The sequence below is a fragment of the Takifugu flavidus genome, chromosome 4, assembly GCF_003711565.1.
Source record: "Takifugu flavidus isolate HTHZ2018 chromosome 4, ASM371156v2, whole genome shotgun sequence".
In the NCBI taxonomy this organism is placed as follows: Eukaryota; Metazoa; Chordata; class Actinopteri; order Tetraodontiformes; family Tetraodontidae; genus Takifugu; species Takifugu flavidus.
The window spans coordinates 18,403,913-18,415,951 of NC_079523.1; the positions used below are offsets into that span (position 1 = coordinate 18,403,913).

The 12,039-nt window shown below is 43.1% G+C and overlaps 2 protein-coding genes and 2 pseudogenes across 26 annotated transcripts in view; 2 read left to right on the top strand and 2 right to left on the bottom strand.

Moving 5' to 3' along the window:
* LOC130523562 (NACHT, LRR and PYD domains-containing protein 12-like) overlaps positions 1 to 12,039 on the top strand; it is a 669,815-nt gene that overhangs the window by 409,984 nt on the left and 247,792 nt on the right. For all 25 annotated transcript variants that reach the window (XM_057028881.1, XM_057028880.1, XM_057028882.1 and 22 more), the window contains one exon: positions 1,920 to 2,036. In XM_057028881.1, coding sequence (XP_056884861.1) covers positions 1,920 to 2,036 — 117 coding nt within the window. The remainder of the gene's footprint in view (positions 1 to 1,919; positions 2,037 to 12,039) is intronic.
* The window catches only part of LOC130523563 (NACHT, LRR and PYD domains-containing protein 12-like), a 401,914-nt pseudogene that overhangs the window by 78,846 nt on the left and 311,029 nt on the right, over positions 1 to 12,039 (bottom strand).
* The window catches only part of LOC130523574 (protein NLRC3-like), a 109,914-nt gene that overhangs the window by 70,980 nt on the left and 26,895 nt on the right, over positions 1 to 12,039 (bottom strand). The gene's annotated exons all lie outside the window — the stretch shown is intronic.
* The window catches only part of LOC130523572 (protein NLRC3-like), a 30,363-nt pseudogene that overhangs the window by 2,754 nt on the left and 15,570 nt on the right, over positions 1 to 12,039 (top strand).

Here is a 12,039-nt window from a genome sequence, read left to right on the forward strand (position 1 = left end):
GTGTCGGTGTACTCAGGAGTTTGTACAGAGATCTTCAAGAGAGAGAGTGTGATCTTCCAGAAATCAGTCTACTGCTTTGTTCATCTGAGCATTCAGGAGTTTCTGGCTGCCGTCTACATGTTCCACCGTTACACCAGGAAAGACACAGTGGTTATAAGTCAGTTCCTAAAATATTCTGAACCAGTCAAATCTCTTGATGACTTCCTCAGGAGAGCACTAATGAAATCTCTCAAAAGTGAAAATGGCCACCTGGACTTGTTTGTTCGCTTCCTTCATGGTCTCTCTCTGGAGTCCAATCAGAGGATCTTGGGTGGACTGTTGGATCAGAGGAACAGCCATCCAGAAACCATCCAGAAGGTCCTCAACAACCTGAAGGAGGAGAACAGTTATAAAACCTCCCCAGACAGAAGCATCAACATCTTCCACTGTCTGATGGAGATGAAGGATCAGTCAGTCCATCAGGAGATCCAAGAGTTCCTGAAGTCAGAGAAGAAATCAGAGAGGAGACTGTCAGAGATCCACTGTTCAGCTCTGGCCTACCTGCTGCAGATGTCAGAGGAGGTTCTGGATGAGCTGAACCTGCGGCAGTACAAACCTCAGTGGAGGGACGACGTCGCCTGATTCCAGCTGTGAGGAACTGCAGGAAGGCCGTGTAAGTAAAGATTTCTGGGGCCGGACATCGGCGTTTAAATCAAGCGAGTGGATCATGTCAGGTAGCAATACCCCCTCCAGTGGTCATTCCTTCAATTCTTTATCTCCATTGCAGCGTCCATAAATTAAAAACAACAACAATTCATCCAGAAATGTTCAACACTGGCTGGATATAAGTTCAAAGGTCAATCCAGACAAACCAACATAAGGCAGGAATAATAGGAGCCACAAGTTAACTGACTATCATGAAATTACTGTCATGTCATTAAATCACTTTTGTTTGTTTGTATACATCGTATTCAAACAACAGAAAAACACATTTTAACTAATGACACGTGACTATTTTGCTTCATTTGTTCAACGTAAAAACAGCCGGCCTCGTTGGTTTAAATGGGTGTTTTAGGTCTTTGTGGCGGTTCCGTTTGGAGCCTTTATGTGACCCACAAAGTTGTTTGAGCCTTTCCACACCCGTTAGGTGGCAACTTCATCACTAGCAACAAAAGGTGCAGTGAAAATGATTTGAAGGGAAACAGGCAGATAGAACAGAAGCTGAGGGCAATCGATGCAACCAGAGACTCTGATGTCATCGATCGGATCGCTGAATTAAGACTTGACGCACCATCGTACAAATTGGATGAAATGCAAAATATCCAAAGAGCCGATAGACAGATAAAAAGATGCACGTTTCTTTAAACCATTTGCTATAATCATTTTAAATATTGAGTAATTATGAGCTGTTCTAAAATAAGACAAATGTTGAGAATAATTCAGTTGCATTTCAGATCTGATGGTCGTTCAAACTGTTGCTCTACGGTGTTGAATTTAGCTTTTCCAGGAAATGAGCTACATTTGTGTTGAGGTAGATTCTCAGATAAGTTGATGAGAAATCCAAAGTTTGACTCACTATTTTTGTTTCATACACAACAGACTGCCTGGTAGTCTTCTTTCAAAGAGTCATTGGGAAGTTGTGGCCTCAGCAATGACGTCAAACCCTTCTCATCTACGGGAGCTGAGCTTAAGCAGGAACCAAAACCTGACAGATGCCGACGTAAAGTTACTGTCTTCTGCAATGATGCATCCAAACTGCAGACTGGAGACGCTCAGGTCAGGAGGCCTCTGTTGGTCTTTTCTAAATTTCTTTACATTTTCTGCTTTTCTCTTCATTTTCAGATTTAGAAATGTTCTTATTTGCCCCATTTATTCCTTTTCCAGGCTGAGTGACTGCAGTTATCAGAGATCAGCTGTGGCTCTCTGGCCTCGGCGCTGAGGTCCAATCCCTCCCATCTGAGGGTTCTGGAGCTGAGCTCCATCAGTCTAGAGGATTCTGGGATGAAGCTGCTCTGTTCTGGACTGGAGAGTCTAAACTGTCAGCTGGAGACTCTCAGGTCAGCTTCCTTTTATCTTCGACATAACAACTAAACAATGAAAGGCTTCAAGATAACTCCATTGACTTTTGGAGAAGAGAAGTGTAGTATGAATTTAAATGAGCCATTGAAAGTTAATTTTATAGATACTTTTTAACTATGTTGTTGCTGTAATATCCCAGTTTATCAGTGGGGGGCAGAGCTCTCCTGACTCCAAGGGCCCTGATTAAATAATGAAATAAAATGAAATAATGATTTTGAGCAAGTGTAATATGACTTTTCCTCCAATAAGAGATCATTTCTTGCCGTGATTCCTTTTCCAGACTGAGTGGCTGCAGTTTATCAGAGATCCGCTGTGACTCTCTGGCCTCGGCGCTGAGGTCCAATCCCTCCCATCTGAGGGTTCTGGAGCTGAGTGGGAACCAGCTGAAGGATCCAGGAGTGAAGCTGCTCTGTGGTTTTCTCCAGGATCCTCTCTGTGAGCTGGAGACTCTCAGGTCAGTCAGAGATGATCCAGTACTTTCCCAGGTGTAACTAGTTAGACAATAACTGTTTCCATGTTTGATCTTTGTTATAAACGTAGTGTTACAGTTCTCAGAAAAAAGACCACACAGGACAGATTTGCAGTATTAAATTGGTTGTGGAAATCTGTCCCATGTGAGGATGGTCATCAATGACTAGAAAGGAAGTATCAGTTGTAGATTTGTCTTGTTTTATTTCAGGCTGGCCACAAAACCGCCCAAACATTCAGACCAATCAAAAATGGTTCCTCCTGTCTTTTAAAGATCAGAAGGAAAACTAGAAACCCCAAAAAGAAAGCTGCTGCAGTGTGCCATGCCCCTTCTCTACTGAGAAAAGCCATCCCAAAAAAGAGAAAAGCCCAAGTGTGAAGTGAGCGCCCTGTTAAACCTTGGTACCGAAAGCCTGCAGTCATTCTCATCTTAGGTGGCTTCATTCCAGCCAGAAGCCCAAACCTGCCTCCCTCTTAAAGGGGCAGCAGGTCAGTCCAACCACAGAAACCTTCATGAAGATCTGAAGCTTTCAGCATCCACAATTGTTGCACCTCACTTCCATTGGAGTCCAAATCAGAAGTCAACAAGTTGATTCTCACCGATTCTACACAATGCAACCATTTTAAAAAGGTTTCCATCCATAAGTTTTCACGCATTTTTATATAAATGTGTTTGTTCATCGCCTCCTTCTTTTGTAATGATCATGAAAGAAAATGACCTTATTGGAGTTTTTCTCCTCACAAATATGACTTTCTATGAACGATGCAATAAATGCAGCTTGCAATCTAAGACAATATGGAAGTATGTGTATATAATAGTAGTGGAAGTAGCTCATAAAATAATACATTTGCTCTTCTCATCGAATCTTTCTATGTTATTAAAGAAAAACCTGCTCTTAGTCAACAACATCTAAGACATCAACCAAAAATCCTAATTTTATCTAATCTAATATAAAACAGTAGAGAAGACTCTTTCTGCAGAGACACTGGTGGCAGGAATGCAGAAGTATCACCTGCTCAACTTGGAAGGTGGAGCAGAAACCACCAGCTGAGAAGGTCCTCAGCCAGAGGAGGTGGTGGAGAACCATGAAACTTGCTCAGCTCCACCTCAGCTCCAGAGACGGGCTGAGCTGGAGCTGTGGCACCAGGTATCGCCCAGAAGAGCCTCCAACAAACAAGCTCTTCTCTTGGGAGGAGAGGGCTTTGAATCTCAGCTCAGTGTGCTTGTCTCTAGTAGGTGGCAGCTGCACCTTTTCCTGAGCTCCTTGTTGATGCCCTGAGGGGGATTGATGCTCCTGCAATGTTTTCTGGCAGCATTGAGCTTGCAGTGGGGCAATCAAACACACTGTGGGGGGGCTCTCTTTCCTTCTCTCATCTGGAGAACAAGTGACACCAGCTGCCAATCATTGTTGGAGAAATGTGCAGTCAGGGGAACGATGCGTCCAGACTATAGCCACCCTTCCAGCATCCAGCAGTGTCTAAAACCTTTGATTTGGTTTCACCAGAGAGTGTAGGGATTGCAGGGTCGCTGCAGCATCGCCCACAAGCTATCAGGAGTGGGTCGCTTTGTCCCAGCTCCTGACAAGAGTTGAGTGCTATTGAGAAATGTGGTCTCACAAACTTGGAAGGTATTTTGACCTACACACACTTTACATACGGTGTAGATCTTGTCCAACCGCCCTGAAAGAACCCAAAATAGGAACATACGGCAGATAAGCCGGTGCAGGACCAGAGGTTTGTTGCTTGTAAGCTGTGTTTTGCTCTGGTACATGTTGATTTTTATTTGTCTTCTCTCAAAATAATTGTTATTTTAGTCTATGGGACTGCAGTTTATCAGAGACCAGCTGTGATTCTGTGGCCTCAGCTCTGAAGTCCAACCACTCCCATCTGAGGGTTCTGGACCTGAGCGACAACACGTTGCAGGATTCAGGAGTGAAGCGGCTCTGTTCTGGACTGGAGAGTCCAAACTGTAAACTGGAGAGGCTCAGGTCAGTCTTCATTTTTCTACCTATATACCAGCTGCTAAGATGGTGAAGTGAGGCTGTTCTCAACACTGCTGTGATGCACCACATTAAAAAAATTCCTTGTAATATCGTGAATTCAGGTCTGACCCAACTAAGAACTAACGTAGGTTTAGTACTGACGCAGATAACATGCAGACCTGCACCGTATAACCTCATCCTGCATTTTTCAGATTGATTACTGCAGGTTATCAGAGATCAGCTGTGGCTCTCTGGCCTCAGCGCTGAGGTCCAATCCCTCCCATCTCAGAGAACTGGACCTGAGTGAGAACCAGCTGCAGGATTCAGGAGTGAAGCTGCTCTGTGGTTTTCTCCACTTTCCAAACTGCCGACTGGAAACTCTGAGGTAAACACCATTCTCAAAAATGTCCATTATTCCATCCGAGGGTCCTCACACTTTCTGAGTGTGTGTGTTGTGCCCAGTTCCTTCAGGAGGGAGGGCCACACGGGGACCACTTATTCATGATAAATTGATTTAAGGACAATGAAAAAGCCGACAGATGGTAACCAAAATTAGACAAAACTAGGTGAGGGTGCCTGGTAGACACCAGCCAACGAGGAGGGAGATGGTGAGGGAGACAGGAAGTCATCTAAGACAGGTTGTGCCTTTAAAGATGAGCCACAGGTGAGATGGATCTCCATGATGAGATGGGAGGGAAAGAGGTGGGAGAACCTGGGAAGAGTGAGGGCCAGAACAATATATATTCTCCTTTGGAACAGTGCAAACCTGAGAGGTTGGAATTGTGGTAATTACATATTACTATCATTTTTTAAGCTGTAACTAAATTAAATATTTACAGATCATGCCTTTGATTAACCTTTCAGATTAATACTGGTTTCACTTATAACCTTATAAAAGTTTCCCTTCTTTATTTAGATTAAGCCGCTGCAGCTTATCAGAGATCAGCTGTGGCTCTCTGGCCTCGGCGCTGAGTTCCAATCCCTCCCATCTCAGAGAACTGGACCTGAGTGGGAACCAGCTGCAGGGTCCAGGAGTGACGCTGCTGTCTGATCTCGTAGAGAATCCACACTATGGGCTGGAGACATTGAGTCATGTCTGTTGTTGCCAGTCAACTCCCGCTCATCTGCTGCATCACTCACTGACCACTGGTGAAGAGCATCTGTGGAAACATCTGCCGTCTACTCCCTCCATAGATGAAAAATTCAGTTTTTAAAAAGTGCTGGTGGACTTTCAGGAGATCAGTCGATGGTCGACAAAGCAGAAGCAGCTTCGCCTTGAAGTTAAATTAGTTCCTGGTATCACACAATGCATCTTTATAAAGTTCTAAATGGCTCCTCGGCCACTCTTATAAGCATGAAAACATTCTCTTAATTGTCTCTTCAAATGTCTGTATTATACGTTACTATTTTACATCATGCCTTCAGAATCTTTAGGGTTTAGTATTTACTGTCTCTGTGACATGGAGCATTGGAATATTTCAGCTGCAGCCAGCAAAACCCATCAGAATGACGGCTATCGGTGGGAACCGCAGGTCATTTGACTTTAGTCAGTCTGTTCAATGTTATAGGATTTATTGCAATCTAATTAAAACTATGAATAAATGTGGGAAATAGGAAATAAAAAGAAGCAAAATGACCAATAAATCTCCCATGAATACAGTAAATTTAAAGATGAGAACCTGCTGCACTGTGCCGTGCCCCTTCTCTATTGAGAAAAGCCCAAGTGTGTCCTTCAGTCACCTCAGACATTCAGCCAGCTTTTAATACCTTTGTTCAAGCCCAGAACGCCCTGGATTATTCCCACTGAAGATGGAAAAGCAGGTGGAAAACATGAGTTATTGTTAACTGTACTGGTGTATGACTAGAGCGCATTACTGGACCACTATAAACTTGTTGTTTGTGTTTTTTCTTTCTTTGTGGAGATTAACACGTTAAAAATAAATTGCACTGGTTCAGCAGTTGATCTTGTTTTCTTATTTGACCTATACGACACAATTTCACAAAGCTAAATATACCTTTTTACAGAATAGTTTTATCCTTCCGATTACCAGCACCAGCTATTCAGAATATCTAATGTAGTGGGTTTTAAAATGAACTGAATGATGTCTGCCTTGTCTCTCCTCTACCTGTCCTCCCCCTTCTCCTCCCCCCCCCCCCCCATATGAGCCTGGTCCTGCTCAAGGTTTCTTCCTGTTAAAGGGGAGATTTTCCTGTTGATTGTTAGGGATCAGGCCCTGGGATTCTGCATAGCACCAAGTTTGACTACAACAGACATTACAAATAAAGATGATTTGATCTGATTTAAAAATAAAAGAACTGTGCCTGAAAATGAAGCAGAAGCAATAAAAACCCAACGCCAGCGAAGCTTTCGAAGAATCTCAGATATTGATGAAAAATTCTGGAAATCATGATGGAGAGATATTTTTCTCATGGCTCAAATTCCACAGCTATTAAGTGATTAAATGGATTTAATGGTGATATTCTGGAGTCCACAATTTCAGGTGAAGTTACACTGGGGAACAATTTGAAAATATCCTGTTGAAATTATTCTAAATTATTCTGATTAAAAATCAAATTGGCACGCTGATTCCAAAATTACAGTCATTTCCCCCCAGCCCGTCAAGTTTTGAAAGCTTCTCCTCCAGATCAGCAAATTTCCCCTAATGAGCTGGAGTCAGACTGGCCAGCTGATGACAACTGGATCAGCTCCGTTGGTGCCGTCACCATTAAGAGGTGTGTGCAGCCCCCAAAAGGTCAGAACTGTCAATATCCTATAGGGACACTTTGAACCAGAGGGGATCCTATAGATCAAAAAGTTGACACAGTTTGATTCCGCACCCAAAAACGAACATCTGTCAGACGAACTCCAGTTGTTTCCCAGTATTTCAGTTAAAACGTGGACCAAATTGTTCTGAAGAGAGGCGCCTGTGCTGGATATGACGCGATCCAACCACGAACACGTGACGTGTAGAGGAAGAAGAAGCGAAAGGGAAAGTTCTCAACTTCGGGCTCCATCCTGAGTGACCGAGCCCTGATGGAAAACCTCTAATATTCAGGTAGCATTTGGTTCTTTCACTGCTGTCGTCTCGAATCAATGTTCCGCTGCAAGATGCGGCTTTGTTGGCGCTTGTGGCGCAGTCATTGCGAGGAATAACTTGCGTTATTAGTATTCTCGACGGAGGAAGAAATCACACCTATCACTCGGTCATCATTGGACCGGAACTAACACGAAACTTTATTGACAAATCCACAGTTATACAGAACAGTGCAGTGACGTATGAGATCACATGTCAACACCCCCACTTGATCTCGAACTGTACAGACTGTGCAGCTTTAAACAACTTCTATTCTATAGTCTATAGCTTTACACACCGAACAGATATTTCACAAATTTCTGCATCTTGAACTTTGTCATCGGTTTGGTCATGATATCGGCGACCATATTCTCTGTGGGACAATATTTGATTGTTATCTTTCCATCACTTAGAGCTGAGCGAACAAAATGATAACGAATGTCAATATGTTTGCTCCTTTGACGGCTCACTGGATCTTTGGAAAGAGCAATTGTTCCTTGGTTGTCTACAAAGATGGTAACTGGTGTCAACATACACTCATTTTCTATTTCACTCATTAACTGTATCAGATACAGTCTCTCCTGTGTGGTTGCAGCCAACGCCACATATTCAGCCTCACATGTTGATAAGGCAACAGTGACCTGTTTCTTAGATTTCCATGACTAGTCGGTCCGCTGTCAGTTAAGCTCACACAAAACCCTGTGGTGCTTCTCCTGTCACTCAAATCGGCTCCCCAATCAGAGTCGCTGTAGGCACTGATTTTTAGGTTTGTCTTGGATTTTCCATAACAAAGTTTGTGATCCATTGTTCCCTTCAAATATCTCAGTACATGTTTGGCAGTTAGCCAGTGTTTTTCATTTGGTTCAGACAAATGCTGTGATAATCTGCTCACTATCCAACATAAGTCAGGTCTTGTGCATGTCATTATGTAAATAAGGCTTCCCGTCAATTCACGATACATCTTTGCATCAACTGGATCAGCTTCACTGTGATGATCGAGCTTTTGTTCACATGGTGTAGGCCTTAATTTACAGTCAGACATTCCAAATTTTTCCAGTACCTTACTGATATATTTGCTCTGGCTCATTTTTATAACTCCTTCACCCTGTTCAAAGTCAATGCCTAAAAAATGTCTTATTTTTCCGAGGTCTTTCATTTTGAAGCAAGTGTTCTTGGTATCAGATAGTAATTCATCATTAGTTGCAGCAATAATAAGGTCATCGACCCATATTATTATTATTGCTATCTCTTTTCCTGCTTGCTTAGTGTACACACAATGCTCGGCTGGATTTTGCACAAAACCATTTTTCCATAGGTGGTTACTTAGCATCAGGTTCCAATTCCTACCGGATTGCTTCAAGCCATACAGTGATTTGTTCAGTTTACACACGAGTCTTTCACCAATGTCTGAGCGTTGCTCAAAACCTTCGGGTTGTTCAATATACAGTTCTCAATCGATGGGAGCGTGTAGATATGCTGTCTTGACGTCCATCTGATACATTAAGATCATGTTGTGCTGCCACTTGCATCAAAGCACGAATTGAAGTCAGATTTGCTGTTGGAGAGAAAGTTTCCTTGTAATCTACTCCCATCACTTGGTTATAACCTTTAGCAACATATCTTGCTTTGTAGGTCTTTGTTTCATCAGCACTATTTTTGATGGCATAGACCCACCTACCCCCCACTGCATGTTTACCTTCTGGTAGACAAGTCAATGTGAATGTATCATTTTCATTAAGAGAGTCTATCTCTTCTTTCATAGCTTTAACCCAAGCATCTGAGGTGGATGAACTAATAGCCTCTTTGAAGGTTTGGGGCACATCGTATGTTCTGTAACAATAGTCAATATCCTCTGTTAACATCTGGTCACTTATTTCAGATACATAATCAGAGAGCTACAACGGTGGTTTTCTTTCTCTTTTAGGGTATCGAGACTCGCACCCTCCTCCCTCTATCTGAATTTGCTGTTCATCAGAAGTCTCCATCAGAGAAATTCCTTTCTCTTCTTCCATTAAATCTGCGCTTGGCATGGTAGACTCATCTCTTCTTCTGTCAACATCATCGCCAATTATTGTCAGATCAGTCTGGGTTTCTTGTTCAGCAACATTTCTTGTAGCAAACTTGACAAGTCGATGCTTCATTACTTTCTTTGTATCTGGGTAATAGACTAGATACGATGGACTATTTTTGTCGTATCCCACAAAAATTCCCTTATCACATCGTGAGTCTAATTTCTTTTTGTCATGTCTATATGCAAAGCATGTAGAACCAAAAATCCTCATCTTGGAAAGGTTTGGTTTCTTTCCTGTCAACATGAAGAAAGGGGTTTGTTTTGTCCTGGTATTGAAACACCTGTTGCTTATCACCGCAGCAGTCACTACAGCGTACGTCCATAACTCTTTTGGTAGGTTGCTTTCTATGATCATGCACCTCGCCATGTCAAATAAGGTTCGCCAATTTCTCTCCGCGGTGCCGTTTTGATGTGGTGAATACGGTGCGGAGGACTCGTGTCTTATGCTGTTTTTGTTAAGCAAAGCTTGGAATTCTTTTCCTTTGAACTCTGTGCCGTTGTCTGTTCTAACACACTTCACATTTCCATAAGGAGCAACATCAGCAAAAAATCTTTCAGTCGCCTTTACAGTGTCATTTTTAGCTTTGAGAAAATACACGAATACTGTACTGGAATAGTCGTCAGTAAATGCTAGTGCATATCTGAATCCACCTTTAGCAACTGGATCAACAGGGCCAGCTAGATCGGCATGGACTAGTTCAAGTGGTGATTTTGCTCGTGTATCTGGCTCTCTGTTCCTGGTTTGGACAAATTTTCCTGTGTGCAGATATCGCAACTCAGTTTTGATTTATCCACTTTACCCTTAATCTGCATTCCCTCTACGACATCCTGTAATTTACAAACATCTTCATGATTACAGTGCCCAAGGATTCTGTGCCATGTCTGAATATCAGTACAACTGTTACAACTGTCATCAGTTACATCATTTACAGTATTCAAATAATAGAGTCTGTTGTACTCTTTGATGTCAAACCTGGTCCCGCTCTTGTGGATGAGTTCACTGTGGCCTTCTCTAAAGTTGACTGAGGCTCCATTGGTCGTCACCGCCTTTACGGAGAAAATGTCCTGTGGATACGTCGGAACGTAGAGCGCCTTCTTCAGCGTGGCTTTCATCCTCTTCCCCTCGCGATCCACCAGCGTCACCTCGGCATCGCCTCTCCTCAGCGCCACACCGTTTGTTCTCGTGCCATCGGCCAGTTCAACTGTGTGATTTTGGGGCTGGAATGACTCATCAAACTTAAGGAACTTTTGTACATCCGTTATTACATGCGAAGTCGCTCCAGTGTCGACCATGAGTCCCCTGTGCTTCAGGCCAAGTTGACATTCACTCACTTTAAATGCGTACGATTGTTCCTCACAGATGTCATCTGCTGCTTGTTTAATGTTATCCTTCTTTTTGCGTCGACACGATGCATCCTTGTGTGTAGAACTTTTACAATATCCACACCATTGTGTCTTCCTTTCTTGGCGCTCATTTGGACATACACGCGCCTTATGTCCTTTCTCGCCACACGTGTAACATGTAATCTCTGGACATGCATTTCTCTCTCTCATCTCCAATCTGAGACAGGTGCAGCCACTTTCATGATGTTGTCCTCAGAAACCGTGCGAAACTTTTCCATGTCCTCAAAACTTCTTAGCTTTGTCTTGAAGTCAGAAAAAGTTAAGATTATCATCTCCTTGAGTGATATGGATGGAAAATGGTTTATAGGCCTCTGGTAGTCCTTTTAACACCATGGCAATCAAGAGCCCATCACTGAGTGTCTCGTTAGCATTTCTTAGAGCTGTTATTGCCGTCTCAGCCCGGATAATATAGTCCGCGACACTTTCACTCACCGCTTTCTGCAGGGATGTTAGCTCGGTGTACAGGCTTATAATACGGGGTTTTCCTTTACCGGCATAATGGTCCCTTAATATCTTAAGGGCTTTTCTCCCGTTGTCAGCCGCCTCTCTCATAATAAGGGACAAACTTTTATCGTCCAAAAACTGGATCATTTCGGCATACGACTCCTCGTTCTTCAGGATATCCGCCTCCACGTTGTCCGCGGCGGGTTCTTTTAGAAGAGTTTCTTTTAGCCCCAGTAGCTGCATGTGTGCTAACAGCTTCGTCTCCCATAATTCGTAGTTTCGCTCGTCTCCGTCAAAACACAGTCTCACCCATCGGTTACCTACATCTGGCCTGGGCCCATAACCTGTTGGCGCTTGTGGCGCAGTCATTGCGAGGAATAACTTGCGTTATTATTATTCTCGACGGAGGAAGAAAATCACAACTATCACTCGGTCATCATTGGACCGGAACTAACACGAAACTTTATTGACGAATCCACATTTATACAGAACAGTGCAGTGACGTATGAGATCACATATCAACACAAACGATGTACAA